The sequence below is a fragment of the Macaca fascicularis genome, chromosome 17 (assembly GCF_037993035.2).
Source record: "Macaca fascicularis isolate 582-1 chromosome 17, T2T-MFA8v1.1".
In the NCBI taxonomy this organism is placed as follows: Eukaryota; Metazoa; Chordata; class Mammalia; order Primates; family Cercopithecidae; genus Macaca; species Macaca fascicularis.
The window spans coordinates 86960293-86976494 of NC_088391.1; the positions used below are offsets into that span (position 1 = coordinate 86960293).

Consider the following 16202-nt stretch of genomic DNA (forward strand, 5'->3'; position numbering starts at 1 on the left):
ATGCTTAAAATAAAAGGAAAGTATTAAGGACATCCACAACGCATACAGATTAACTAATTCTTATGAGTCTGACATGGCCACTAAAAAGGAAAAAGGAAGTGAGAAAGACTGATTAATTCATCAACATAAAAACAACAAGCATAGGAATTTAGAGTAATAAGTAACTTCTAGGAATTTAGAATAAGTAACTTCAAATCAACTCTTGCTATTAATGGCACCAAATCAATGACTTGAAAAAGAAAAAACAGGAAAGCTAAAAGCAGAGGAAACAACGGAAAACACTAAATAGGACAATGAACTGAAAAAGACAGAGATGGTACAATACCTTAAGTAGGGAGAAAGGCTTAACTGATTTGACCAAACAGTTGCAGACATGCTCATATACTGTGCAACCATAGGTAACAGACTAGTTCCAAGTACCAAAATCTGTACATCTACCTAAGTCTGATCCTTCTACGTGATCGCCTTAAGAAAGTGTTCCAGCTAACAAGGGAAGTGAAGTACCTCTTCAAGGAGAACTACAAACCGCTGCTAAAGGAAATCAGAGACGACACAAATGGAAAAACATTCCATGCTCATGGATAGAAGAATCTATTTTGTGAAAATGGCCATACTGCCCAAAGTAATTTATAGATTCAATGCTATTCTCGTTAAACTGATGGCAGCAGTGACCCGTCTAGAGTGGCTGCTGCAAAAACGCCAGCTGCAGCAAGGGAGACATGGCCAGGGTTGTGTATTCCATGGAGCTGGTGGGAGCAGGGAACAGGTGAAAAGTCCCATCCCCTTCTGAGATGGCAGGGTGGAGGGCCCGCACTTCCCAGGCACAGCTGTCCAGACCTGGACATCCCTGTGCTCTTGGGGACTGGAGGCAGGTAGGAGCCCACGCCTCCTACTGAGTTGGCCGAGTGGGAGCCCTGCACTCCCTGGGTGCAGCTGCAACCACCCACCTGCAGCTGTGGACGCAGGAATCCCTGCACTCTTAGGGGTCTGAAAAGCCCCCTGTACACCACAGGCTCAAAAGTGCCTGCTCCTGCTGCCTGGCCTCTCCCTGCTCCCGACCCCTGCTCCAATTGTGGAACAAAGTTGCGCCTGAGCCCAGAAGCTGTCACAACCCAGCTGGGTGTGCATGTGTTTGGGGTAGTGCTGACATGCCAGCCCCCTACCACCTCAGCCCCCGCCAGACTTTGGGCATCAATGGGCATGGGAGGGAGGCCGAGATGGGTCTGGGGACAGCTTGGCACAGGCCTGAAAGTACACCATGATGCAAATAGCCTGGGTGCCATGGACACAGTAGATGGCAGGTTAATGGTGGCAGGGAGCAGATGGGCAAAATGGGATGGGTGCCGGGTGAAGCCTCACCTTCAAGCTAAGGACAACCTGAAGCCTGGGGGCTGGGCTACCTGTTCCACAGACTGGAGTGAGAATTTACGATGTTTTATTCTGGGCCTACCCAGGGCCTCCCAAGGACCAATCAGCACACATTTCCTCCCCTCTGAAGCCCATAAAAACCCCAGACTCAGCCAAACTCAGGCAGATGATGGGATGAACTGCCTGTGGATAGGAGCTACCCATTCCAGGTGTCCTCTCCCAGACATCAGGAGAAGCTAGCCACTCCATTTCTCCTCTCTGCTGAGGGCTGCAGACTCAACAGAATGACCTGCCTGTGAAAAGGAGCTACCCACTCCAGGTCTCCTCTCTAGCGACAGCTGCACTCATCAGAATGACCTGACAGCAGAAAGGAGTTACCAACTTCAGTTCTCCTGAGAGCTATACTGTCTCTCAATAACGCACCTCTTTACCTTGCTTACCTTCCAGTTGTCTACATACCTCATTCTTCCTGAACATGCAACAAGAACTCGGAACCCACCAAATGGCAGGACTGAAAGAGCTGTAACACAAACAGGGCTGAAACACAAACAGGGCTGAAACACAAACAGGGCTGAAACACAAACAGGGCTGAAACACACACCCCACTCACTACATTGCAGGCAACGAAAAGGAGAGAAGAGCTGCACCCCTTCGGAGAGCCCAGACCTCCAGGCTCCGTGAGCCAGAGCTGTGACACTCGCTTTGGGGCTGTGTGGTTCCTGGTATCTCCAAGCTTCCAGGTGCCACTGCATTCCACAGTGCCTGCAGTGGAAGCCACCTGCAGTATGTCTGGTCGAGCCACAGTCTTGTACAAAGCGGGCGCCTGTGCAAGTACCCAGAGCTGCCCACCCCACTGCAGCCGGCATTCCTGGCTGTGCGCAGTGGCCGGACCCTGTGCTTGCTCACACACTCATCGCCACCCTGCACCTAGCTCGCCCTTGGCAGGCGTGGGATCCAGGCCAGTAGCACAAGCTGAGCATAGCCTGCTGGGTCGAGTGGACAAAGCAAGCACAATGGGCCTGAGCAAAACTCAGGCAAAGGTGCTACCAGCCATAGAGGTTTCCGGCTGGCAAAGCGAAAACCCTTATCACAGGATCCTTATCCTGTAACAAAACTACCACTGACAATCTTCACAGAATTAGAAAAAAATGAGAAAGAGCCCAAATAGCCAAGACAACCCTAAGCAAAAAGAACAAAGCTAGAGGCATCATGCTACCCAACTTCAACCTATACTACAAGGTTACAGTAACCAGTACAGGATGGTACTGGTACAAGGACATACACATGGATCAATGGAACAGAATAGAGAACTCAGAAATAAGACTGCACACCTACAAGCATATGATCTTTGATAAATCTGACAAAAACAAGCAATGAAAGAATTCCCTATTTAATAAATGGTTCTGGGAGAACTGGCTAGCCATATGCAGAAAACTGAAACTGGACCCCTTCCTTATACAAAAATTAACTCAAGATGAATTAGACTTAAACGTAAAACCTAAAATTATAAAAACCCTACAAGAAAATCTAAGCAATACAATTCAGGACACAGACATGAGCAACGATTTCATGATGAAAATGCCAAGAGCAACTGCAACAAAAGCAAAAATTGACAAATGGAATCTATTTAAGCTAAAGAGTTTCTGCACAACAAAAACTATCATCAGAGTGAACAGACAACCTACAGAATGGGAGAAAATTTCTGCAATATATCCATCTGACAAAGGTCTAATAGCAAAATCCACAATATGCAAAACAAATTGACAAGAAAAAACAAACGACCCCATTAAAAAGTAGGCAAAGGACATGAATAGACACTTATCAAAATAAAACATTCATGTGCCAACAAACATGAAAAAAAGCTCCACATCACTGATCATTAGAGAAATGCAAATCAAAACCACAATAAGATACTATCTCACACCAGTCAGAATGGTGATTATTAAGAAGTCAAGAAACAACAGATGCTGGCAAGGTTGTGGAGAAAAAGAAATGCTTTACACTCAATCATTGTAAAAGACAGTGTTGTGATTCCTCAAAGATCTAGAAGCAGAAATATCATTTGACCCAGCAATCCCATTACTGGGTATATACCCAAAGGAATATAAATCATATTATAAATATATATGCACACATATGTTCACTGCAGTACTATTCACAATAGCAAAGACGTAGAATCAACCTGTATCCCCATCAATGATAGACTGAATAAAGAAAATGTGGTATATATACACTATGGAATACTATGCAGCCATAAAACGAACAAGATCATGTCCTTTGCAGGAACATGGATGGAGCTAGAAGTCATTATCCTCAGCAAACTAATGCAGAAACAGAAAACCAAACACCGCATGTTCTCACTTACAAGAGGGAGCTGAATGATGAGAACACATGGACACATAGTGGGTAACTCCACACTGGGGCCTGTTGGAAAGGTGCAAGGGGACGGAGAGCATCAGGAAGAAAGCTAATGGATGCCGGGCTTCATACCCAGGTGATAGTTTGATGTGTGCAGCAAACCACCATGGCACACATTTACCTATGTAACAAACCTGCACATCCTGTACACGTACCCTGGAACTTAAAAGTTGAAGGAAAAAAAAGTATTCACTTAAACTTATCCCTTCAATACACCACTGCTCTAAGCACTTTTGGAACTCTTCTGGAATCTCAGAGGCCATTTGCTGGTAACTCATTATTAATCACTGAGGAGGAAACATCCTTGAGACCATCTAAACCAGTTCTGCACCTGGTAAAAGGTAAGATATTACCTTTGAACAACGTTTTTGTTTGTTTGTTTAGGACAGCATCTCCCTTTGTCACACAGGCTGGAGTGCAGTGGTGCAAACATGGCTTACTTGAGCCTGGGAGGTCTCAAGCGATCCTCCCACTGCAGCCACTCAAGTAGCTGAGACTACAGGCACATGCCACCATGCCCACCCAGTTCATTCTTTTGGACAAAGTTTTTTTAAAGGTAACAAACTGGCATTTCCAATTGTTCACTTGCCTTATAAAATATATGGCCCGAAATAACTATATTTCTTCAAAAAATTCCATCCAAAGTTATTTCTATAAAAGGTGTTTTTATACGCACTAAAGAATTTGACAGCAATTATAAGTGGAATTTCAAAAATATTTTCAATAACATCAACACAAGTAGAATAAATGCAGTTCAGATATACAAATTAAGGTATACATATTGTAAAATGCTAGGCTCTTCAGCCTATAATCACCTCTAGCCAATGTTTTTTTTTTTAAGACGGAGTCTCGCTCTGTCGCCCAGGCTGGAGTGCAGGCGCAATCTCGGCTCACTGCAACCTCCGCCTCCCTGATTCAAACAATTCTCCTGCCTCAGCCTCCTGAGTAGCTAGGATTACAGGCATGTGCCTCCACACCTGGCTAATTTTTGTATTTTTAGTAGAGACAGGGTTTCACCATGTTGGCCAGGCTGGTCTCAAATTCCTGACCTCATGATCCACCCGCATCGGCCTCCAAAAGTGCTGGGATTACACGTGTGAGCCACTGCGCTTGGCCGCAAATTTTATTATAAATTTCTTTATACGGGGGACATACCTCATTCACTTCCTATATAGGACTATACTCAAGTTATGCACTCAAATTTCCAGGATGAACTGAAAAATACCTGTGTGTGTGTGCACGCGCATGTGTATATACACACACATATATACACGCACACATATATATACACATACATATATACACATATATATACACACATACATGTATCTATATACACAAACACATTTACAGATTTTGGTTGGGAAGCTCAATTTCTGGATTTAAAGCATTATTCTTAGAAATTATTCCCTTACTTGCTCTCACATTATTTTCCTTAAGTTCCTATCTGCCCAGCTCCTTCAACCTATTCAATGCTCTTCAATTCCTCCACTTCCACACTTACTCTTCTCAACCTCTTTGATTTTCCGACAATTTTGATTTAAGAGAAACATAAACAAATTGAAGGACAGCAGAATAACGAACTGTACAAAATAAAATTTTGGAAGTGCAGTAGTTGAAGAAACTACAGGCTTTTGGCCTGCTACTCTCAGACAATGTGTCACACACAGAAACAGATTTGGTTCTGAAAGAGAGGATCAGTAGATAAAAGGTATAGAGAGAAAGATTTTAGTGTATATAATAAAGGACCTCCTACAATTCTGATTTGCTTACAACAAAACAATAAGGCACATGAGATAACACTGAGCATCCTCTCTGGATTTTCCAAGGACAAACTAGTTTCCACAAGTAAGGTATATTGCAGAGGTAATTCTGACGGTGGCTTAAAGTATACCTTTTCCTATAAAAAGTATCTTTTGTTGAATTAGCATTATTGAGTGCCTAACTTTTGTGTACTGTACCTTGGTAAAATAAACATGAATAAAAACCAGTTTTGTCTCTGAGGCTCACATTTTAACAACAGAGATTAGCATATACGATACCTTACAATAAGGATTATTACAGAAATACTGGCCAAATGTTATGAGAGAATAACAGAAAGTTATTAATTTTGTCATGGGAAAGTATCAGGCAAGACAGAGTAATATGGTATGCCCACAAGTCATTATCTATGAGGAAGACTATAACAGAATGATATATTACTATCCTAGGGCTACTACACCATTACCCAAGGATCCTCTACACATATTTCCTGGATAACCCCATGTTTATACTGGGCTTCTGCTGTGATAGTTGAGTGGATTCATGAATCACAGGTCTAACCTATTCAGCAAGAGAAATTTATTCTCATCGTTCTGGAGGCCAAAAGTCTGAAGTCAAGGTTTGAGCAGAGTTAATGCAAAAGATTCTAAAAGCTGCCCTTTTTTTGTTGGGGGCATCATTCAAGCCACCCTCTAGCCCCCAACAACCTCCAAAAACTCAACCAATTACAGCATCAATTCTAAGTCCAAAATCTCATGTAAGTATCATTAACTCCATTTACAAATTTTATCATCTAAATCATGTATGGGTGAGACTCTGGGTATGATCCATCTTGGGGCAAAATTCTCCCCTGTCCATCTGTGAAACTAGAAAACAAGTTATGTTTCCAAAATGCAATGGTGAGACAGGCACAGGATGGACGCTCTAATTCTCAGAGGAAAAAAAATAGAAGGAATAAAGGGGTCACTGGTCGCAGGCAAGTTCAAAATCCAGCAGGGCAAATTTCCATTATGTTCCAAAGCCTGAGAATAACTCTCTGTGGCCTGATGCTTCACCCTCTGTGCTGCCTGCCATGGTTCTGTCTGCAGAGTTATTCTTTCTTTCTTGAAAGGGCAGCACAATCTTTACAGCCAAGTAGCTCTATCAGTCAATTTCCTGCCTATAGAATTTTGGAAGTCCAACAGCCTTCTTTCGTTTTGTCTTGTCTGTCTCTTTTGGCCCAAGATGGCAGTGTTTCTAATACATTCCCAAAAACTTTGTAAGACTATTGTATATCTCACCATGAGCCACATCATTACCCAAAGATCCTCCCCAGATCCTTCCTGGATATCCCCATCTTCTTTATACCAAGCTTCTGCTGAGATGGTTGAGGGGACCCATGAATCACATGCTTAACCCATTCAGCAAAAGGTCGTCCTGCCAGGTTCCTGTCTTTCCAGAGCACCCATTCCTAACGCTGAGTTTCCTAGTTGTAGCCCACTTTACGATCTGGATAGGCTGAGAACTTCCTAAATCAAGTGTTGGTTCCTTTTTCCCTACCTGTTGCTTTTTAAATTTATCTCTTTCTCTCACTTTAATATAAGCAACAAGGAGAAACCAAGCAGCACTTCTAACGCTTTGCTTGGAAATCTTCTCAGTTCATATCCAAGTTCACCACTTTCAAGCTATTTTCCACAAACTGTAGAAACCAAGTCAGCCAGTATTCTATCACTACATAACAAGGGTTACCTTTCTTCTAGATTCCAATATAGTGTCTCTCACACTTCTGAGTGCGGCCTTCTGAGCTGCAGCCACAACAGACTTCAATGTTCATATTTCTACTGGAATTCTCTTCAGGATGATGTAAGTATTCTCTCTAATGACAGAAGTTTTTTCAATTATGCCCTTTAATCTCTTCTAAGCCCTCAGCAGAATCACCCTTAATGTCCAGATTTCTGCAGTCTCCTCAAGGCAGTGTAGGCTTTTAATACCAAAACTTCTCAAAATTATTCTAGCCTCTGCCCAACTCCACAGCTACTTCTACATTTTTGAGTATTTGATACAGCAGCACCCAACTTTTTGGTCCAAAATCTGTATTAGTTTCCTAGATCTGTTTAATAAATTATGAAAAATTTGGTGACTTAAAACAGAAACTTATTCTCTCACAATTCTGGAGGCCAGAAGTCCAAAATCAAGGTGTTGGCAAGGCTGTGCTCCCTCGGAAGGCTCTAAGGGAGAACTCTTCTATTCTGGTGGTTTCAGCCGTTCCTTGGCTTGAGGCTGCCTAACTCCAATTTCTAACTTCACATGGTCTTCTCCTTTTTGCCTGTGTCTTCTCTTCTTCTGTCTCTCAAAATGACATTGGATTTGGGGCCCATCTGGATAATCCAAGATGATCTCATCTCAAGATCCTTACTTACATTAACAAAGACATTCTTCCAAATGAGGTAACATTCACAGGTTCTGGGAGTTAGGATGTGGACATACCTTTTTGGGGGCCAGCATTCAACCTACTACAGATGCCCCTTGACTTAGATGGAGTTACCTCCCAATAAACCCATTCTAAGTTGTAAATACTATAAGTAAAAAATGCATTTAATACCCTGGTAAACCCATAGTTAAGTAAAAAAATCCTAAATTGAACCATGATAAGTTGGGGACCATTTGTACAAGTGATGAGGTTTGTACATCAGACTGGGGCCAGACTGTGAAGGACCTTAAGGAGCATCACACAGCAGTTCCAACTCTAAGACTCTTGAGGCAAATGTAAAGCCAGACACTGTTAACAAGCAGTCTAAGGCTGCAGGAAGTTAGACTGATTTGGAGCTAAGTGTGAGACCAGATCTACGCAAACAAACACTGGAGAAAGGATAAAGGAAGGGGATCAAAACTAAGCTAGAATCAGGTATTCAATAAAAACCGTTTTAGCCTCCCACTCAAATGGACAGAGCAGCGTGCGGAGTCTTGCATTCTGAACTTTTGCTCTAGAACTACTGCAGGAATAAATCAGAAAAGCCAAGAGAACCCACACACCCTCTGAAGGAAGTGGATTGCTCCTGTGGGACCTGGGAGATACTCCAAATACTCTGAGTACCCAAACTGTGAGAGTGGGAAAGGGGGACTGTCTGCCCCCAAACACACACCCTCACTGGGGAACCTGAAGGTGTATATCACTGGAGAAGATTCTGATCTTACCTGGAGCTGAGTCAATTTAGAGAGCCAAGCAAAATACAGGAGTAGAAGAAGCAGTGGGAAAAGCCCAGTGGACGCTCTGGGTCCCCTAGGAAGCTATTTCTGCCTTGCCTCACAGGGCTCCTTGGGTAGGGCTGCCAGAGGCACTGGGAAGAGGCTACAGGGAGAAGGAAACCTCCAGCTGAACCTTGTAACAATTCCAACTGAACAAGAAATCTCCTGGCCAGAACTTGGGGGAGGGCATGAATCTGGTGTGCCAACTCCATAGGTAGGGAAGCATGACAGCCCTATTTGCATTTGCAGCTGGGAGGCTGGTAGCCTGGGGCAAGCTCTCAGCCCCACCACCTGGAAACAGACTCAGTGCTGTTGGGTGGGGCACGGAGTGAGTGAGACTGGCCTTTTGGGTTACACGGGAGCTGGGTGAGGCCTGTGACTGTAGGCTTTCCCCCACTTCCCTGACAACCTGCATGACAAAGCAGAGGCAGCCATAATCCTCCTAGGAATATAACTCCATTGACCTGGGAATCGCACCACCATCTCCCACAGCAGTTGCAACAAGACCCACCCAAGGAGAGTCTGAGCCCAGACATGCCCTAGCCATGACCCCATCTGATAGTCCTTCCCTACTCACCATGGTAGCTGAAGACAAAGGGCATATACTCTTGGGAGTTCTAGGGCCCGCCCACTGCCTGATGCTCCCCATACTACCACAGCTGATGCTCTCTTGAAAGGGCCACCTCCCTGCAGAAGGCCAATCAGCACAAAAATAGCGCATTAAACAACAAAAAGTGAGGCCCCTCAGAGAGTCCATTTCACCCCCCTGCCACCTTCAGCAAAGCAGGTGCTGGTATCCACAGCTAAGAGACCCACAGACAGTTCACAGGACTCCGTGGAGACAATTCCCAGTACCAGCCCGGAGCCTGTTAGACCTACTGGGTAGATAGATCCAGAAGAGAGATAACAATCTCTACAGCTTGGCTCTCAAGAAGCCACATCTGTAGGAAAAGAAGGAGAGTACTACATCAAGGAAACACCCCATGGGACAAAAGAATCTGAACAACAGCCTTGAGCCCTAGACCTTCCCTCTGACAGAGACTACCCAAATGAGAAGGAACCAGAAAATAACTCTAGTACTATGACAAAACAAGGTTCTTTAACACCCACCAAAAAATCTCACTCACCAGCAATAGATCCAAACCAAGGTGAAATGCCTAATTTACCTGAAAAGAATTCATATGGACAGTTATTAAGCTAATCAAGGAGGCACCAGAGAAAGGCAAAGCCCAATTTAAGGAAATCAAAAAAATGATACAACAAATGAGGGGAGAAATTTTCAGTGAAATAGATAGCATAAATAAAAACAATCAAAACTTCAGGAAACAATGGACGCACTTATAGAAATGTAAAATGCTCTAGAGAATTTCAGCAATAGAATTGAACAAGCAGGAGAAAGAACTTCAGAGCTCAAGGACAAGATTTTTGAATTAACCCAATGCAACAAAGAAAAAAGAATAAGAAAATATGAACAAAGCCTCCAAGAAGTCTGGGATTATGTTAAATGACCAAACCTAAGAATAATCAGTGTTCCCGAGGAAGAGAAATCTAAAAGTTTGGAAAACATATTTGGGGGAATAATTGAGGAAAACTTCCCCACCCTTTCTAGAGACCTAGACATCCAAATACAAGAAGTTCAAAGAACACCTGGGAAAATCAACACAAAAAGATCATCGCCTAGGCACGTAGACATCAGGTTATCCAAAGTTAAGATGAAGGAAAGAATCTTAAGAGCTGTGAGGCAAAAACACCAGGTAACCTACAAAGGAAAACCTATCAGATTAACAGCAGATTTCTCAGCAGAAACCTACAAACTAGAAGGGATTGGGTCCCTACCTGCTGCCTCTTAAAACAATTATCAGTCAAGGATTCTGTATCCAGCAAAACTAATCTTTATAAATGAAGGAAAAATAGTCTTTTCCAGACAAAAAAAAATGCTGAATTTGCCACTACCAATCCAGCACCACAAGAACAGCTAAAAGGAGCTCTAAATCTTGAAACAAATCATGGAAATAAATCAAAACAGAACCTCTTAAAACATAAATCTCACAGGACCTATAAAACAAAAATACAATTAAAAAAATAAGGTATACAGGCAACAAATAGCACAATGAATAGAATGGTACCTCACATCTCAATACTAACATTGAATGTAAAGGGCCTAGATGCTCCACTTAAAAGGTACAGAATTGTAAAATGGATAAGAATTCACCAACCAACCATCTGCTGTCTTCAAGAGACTCACCTATCACCTAAGGACTCACATAAACTTAAGGTAAAGGGGTGGAAAAAGATATTCCATGCAAATGGACACCAAAAGCGAGCAAGAGTAGCTATTCTTATGAGATAAACGTTAAAGTAACAGCAGTTAAAAAAGACAAAGAGGGACATTATATAATGATAAAAGGCCTTGTCCAACAGGAAAATATTACAATCCTAAATATACATGCAACTCACAGTGGAGCTCCCAAATTTATAAAACAATTACTACTAGACTCAAGAAATGAGATACACAGTAACAAAATAATAGTGGGGGACTTCAATACTCCACTGATAGCACTAGACAGGTCATCAAGAGAGAAAGTCAACAAAGAAACAATGGATTGAAACTATACCCTGGAAAAAAATGGACTAAACAGATATTTACAGAAGATTCTACCCAACCACCACAGAATATATATTCTATTCACTATCAGTGCATGAAACTTTTTCCAAGATAGACCATCGATAGGCCACAAATCAAGCCTCAATAAATTTAAGAAAACTGACAGTATATCAAACACTCTCTCAGACCTCAGACCACAGTGGAATAAAACTGAAAATCAACCCCAAAAGGAACCTTCAAAACCATGCAAATACATGGAAATTAAATAACATTCTCCTGAATAAGTCAACAATGAAATCCAGATGGAAATTAAAAATCTGTTCAAACTGAACAAAACAGTGACACAACCTATCAAAACCTCTGGGATACAGCAAAGGCTATGCTAAGGGGAAAGTTCATAGCCCTAAATGCCTACATCAGAAAATCTAAAGGTACACAGACAATCTAAGGTTACACCTCAAGGAAGTAAAGAAACAAGAACAAACCAAACCCAATCCCAGCAGAAGAAGGGAAATAACAAAGATTAGAGCAGAACTAAAGGAAATTGGAACCAAAAAAAAAATACAAAAGATAAATGAAACAAAAAGTTAGTTCTTTGAAAAGATAAATAACATTAATAGACCATTAGCAAGATTAACCAAGAAAGAAAAAGAGAAAATTCAAATAAGCGCAATTAGAAATGAAATGGGAGATATTACAACGGACACCACAGAAATACAAAACATGATTCAAGGCCACTATGAACACCTTTATGTGCATAAACTAGAAAACCTAAAGGAGATGGATAAATTCCTGGAAAGATACAAACCTCCTAGCTTAAATCAGGAAGAATTAGATACCCTTAACAGACCAATAACAAGTAATGAGATTAAAACTGTAATAAAAAATTATCAACATAAAAACGTCCAGGACTAGACGTATTCACGGCCAAATTCTACCAGACATTCAAAGAATTGGTATGAATCATATTGACACTATTCCACAAGACAAAGAGGGAATCCTCCCTAAATTATTCTATGAAGCCAGTATCACCCTAATACCAAAACCAGGAAAAAAAACATAACCAAAAAAGGAAACTACTGACCAATATCCCTGATGAACATAGATGCAAAAATCCTTAACAATATACTAGCTAACCGAATCCAATGACATATCATGAAGATAATCCACCAATATCAAGTGGGTTTCATAACAGGGATGCAGGGATGGTTTAATATACACAAGTCAATAAATGTGATACACCACATTTAAAAACAAAAATTACATGATCATCTCAACAGACTCAGAAAAAGCATTTAACAAAATCCAGCACCCCTTTATGATTAAAACTCTCAACAAAATCAGCATACAAGGGACATACCTCATTGTAATAAAAGCCATCTATAACAAACCCACAGCCAACATAACACTGAATGGGGAAAAGTTTAAAGCATGCCCTCTGAGAACTGGAACAAGACAAGGATGCCTACTCTCACCACTTCTCTTCAACATAGTACTGGGAGTCCTAGTCAGAACAATCAGACAAGAGAAAGAAATAAAGGGCATCCAAATCAACAAAGAGGAAATCAAATTGTCACTGTTAACTGACGATATAATTATACACCTAGAAAACCCTAAAGACTCCTCCAAAAAGCTCCTCGAGCTAATAAAAGAATTCAGCAAAGTTTCCAGACACAAAATTAATGTACACAAGTCAGTACTCTCTTATATACCAACAGCGACCAAGCTGAGAATCTAATCAAGAACTCAACCCCTTTTACAATAGCTCCAACAAAAATAAAATACTTAGGAATATACCTAAAAAAGGTGAAAGACCTCTACAAGGAAAAAAACTACAAAACACTGCTGAAAGAAATCATACACAACACAAACAAATGGAACCATAACCCATGCTCATGGATGGGTAGAATCAATACTGTGAAAATGACTATACTGCCAAAAGCAATCTACAAATTCAATGCAATTCCCATCAAAACACTGCCATCATTCTTCACAAAACTAGAAAAAAAATCCTAAAATTCATATGGCACCAAAAAAGAGCCCACATAGCCAAAGCAAGATTAAGCAAAAAGACCAAATCTGGAGGCATCACATTCCCTGATTTCAAACTATACTATAAAGCCATAGTCTCCAAAACAGCATGGTACTGGTGTAAAAACAGGCACATAAACCAATGGAATGCAATAGAGAATCCAGAAACAAACCCAAATACTTACAGCCAACTGATCTTCGACAAAGCAAACAAAAACAAAGTGGGGGAAGGACACTCTATTCAAAAAAATGTGCTGGGATACTTGGCAAGCCATATGTAGGAGAATGAAACTGGATTCTTATCTCTCACATTATACAAAAACCAACTCTCAACGGATCAAGGACTTAAATCTAAGACCTGAAACTATAAAAATTATAAAAGATAACATCAGAAAAACCCTTCTAGCATTGGCTTAGGCAAGGATTTCATGACCAAGAACCCCAAAGCAAATGCAATAAAAACAAAGATAAATAGCGGGGACTTAATTATACTAAAGAGCTTTTGCATGACAAAAGGAATAGTCAGCAGAGTAACCAGACAACCCACAAAATGGGAGAAAATCTTCACAATCTATACATCTGACAAAGGATTAATATCTAGAATCTACAAGGAACTCAAATCAGCAGGAAAAAAACAGTCCCATTAAAACGTGGGCTAAGGACATGAATAGACAATTCTCAAAAGATATATAAATGGCTAACATGAAAAAATGCTCAACATACTAATGATCAGGGAAACACAAATCAAAACCACAATGCGATACCACCTTACTCCTGCAAGAACGGCCATAACAAAAAAATTTTTAAAAAATAATAGATGTTGGCATGGATGCAGCGAACAAGGGACACTTCTACACTGCTGGTAGGAATGTAAACTAGTATAACCACTGTGGAAAACAGTGTGGGGAAGTCCTTAAAGTACCAAGAATAGATCTACCATTTGATCCAGCAATCCCACTACTAGGTATCTACCCACAGGAAAAGAAGTCATATGAAAAAGATAGTTGAACATGCATGTTCATACCAGTACAATTCACAAGTGCAGAAATGTTGAACCAATCCAAATACCCATCAATCAACAAGTGGATAAAGAAACTGCAGCATACATATGATGGAATACTACTCTGTCATAAAAAGGAATGAATTAATGGCATTCACAGCAACCTGGATGAGATTAGAGACTATTATTCTAAGTGAAGTAATTAAGGAACGGAAAACCAAATATCTCATGTTCTCACTGATATGTGGGAACTAAGCTATGAGGATGCAAAGGCATAAGAATTACACAATGGACTTCGGGGACTCAGGGGGAAAGGTTGGGAAGAGAGGGAGGGATAAAAGACTACAAATTGGGTGCAGTGTATATACTGCTGGGGTGATGGGTGCACCAAAATCTCACAAATCACCACTGAATAACTTACGTAACCAAACACCACCTGTTCCCCAATAACCTACAGAAATGAAAAAAAAATTTTAACTATTTTACCATCAAATACATGCAACTTATGTGGAGTGGAGTCTCTTTTTAGGGCCACATGCTGTTGCTGTGGTGCATCCATTAAGTCATTGGTGTAAAACTTCATTTTTGCTAAGAGAAAGAACTTTCTAATTTTACTCAACTATTGGAATACTAAGGGGCAAAATGCAATAGCCACAAGTTTTGTCCTGCAGAGTAAGTGATGGGTAATGAACTAATTAATGAACTAATTCCGTTGGAAGGGATTCCGGAAAAATATTACCTTGCAGGAAGCTGCCCTCCCCATAGCAAGCCTAGGAGCTGATGGTATGATGTCATCATGACGAAACTAGGTACTTCAAGCACTGTCTGCTGAACAGAACTGCCTACCCCAGTGGAAGCGCTTGCGTTAAGTGCCACGCGTAAATGCTAATACATCCCAACAAATTAAAGCAGAGCAAAGAAGCTTTAAAAACTGTAGGTAAAGTAAGACCTGAGGGGGAAAGGAACTGCAAGTTAGTGCTGCACTGGAACCGAGAAGCCGCCCCCAGTCGGGAGGGAAGGAGGTGGTGATGCTCAGGGCCAGAGAGGGGGCGTCTGGAGAAGCCGGGTGGAAGCGAGGAGACACCCACTGCGAGCACGAAGAGAGCGCGGCTGAGGGTGGCAGCGCGCCCACAGCCGCCCGGACCAGGGCCCGGCCCGTACCCACCTTGCCTCCAGCAGCAGCGGGGTCTCCGGCCACTTCGCAGCCAAGTGGGCCGTCACCGACTTGGACGCGGCGACCGTCCCGGCACCGAGCTGCGAAAGCCACAGCGCGGTAGAGCCCAGGAGCAGCTGCACCACGTTCGTGGCCTTCGCTGGCGCCATGGCACGGAGACAAAAGCGCGAGTCCCTCGGACCCAGCACCCACAGTCTGCGGCCGCCACGCTTCGGACGGCTCTTCCCGGAGCGCTACTGCCCACTTCCGGTGGGGGGAGCTGGAGTCCGTTACTGGGTGCCGGGTCCGGGCCGGCGCATGCGTGTCCCGCTCCGGCGCGGTTTAGTGGGTGCGGCCTGGTGAGCCCACGCCAGCCGGACACTGGGCCACGTCCGAGCCGCCGGGGCGGCGCCGGGTTGTTGAGCGGCGTCACAGATGCTCCCACGGGTCCGATCCCGGGACCCTGGGTTCTCGGACAGAGGCCTTGGGACACTGGGCGGGAAGCGGGCTCTCCAGACCGAACTAGGGCTGGCTAGAGTTGCCGAAATCTGGAAGCAAAGTCAGGACCGCTTGGATATTGTCCACCTTTTACATAGGAGTAAAATAAGGCCTGTAAAAGTTGAAGTCCCCACCTCACGCAG

At 42.5% G+C, this 16202-nt stretch overlaps 1 protein-coding gene across 12 annotated transcripts in view; it reads right to left on the minus strand.

Annotated features, from left to right (window-relative positions):
* The window catches only part of UGGT2 (UDP-glucose glycoprotein glucosyltransferase 2), a 247137-nt gene extending 231307 nt beyond the window's left edge, over positions 1–15830 (minus strand). For all 12 annotated transcript variants that reach the window (XR_006693655.3, XR_012426465.1, XR_012426463.1 and 9 more), the window contains exon 1: positions 15574–15830. Coding sequence is in view for 5 of the 12 variants with exons in the window: in XM_045377273.2 (XP_045233208.2) it covers positions 15574–15731 (158 nt within the window). In the remaining 7 variants the exon portion in view is untranslated. The remainder of the gene's footprint in view (positions 1–15573) is intronic.
* Positions 15831–16202: the final 372 nt, after the last annotated feature.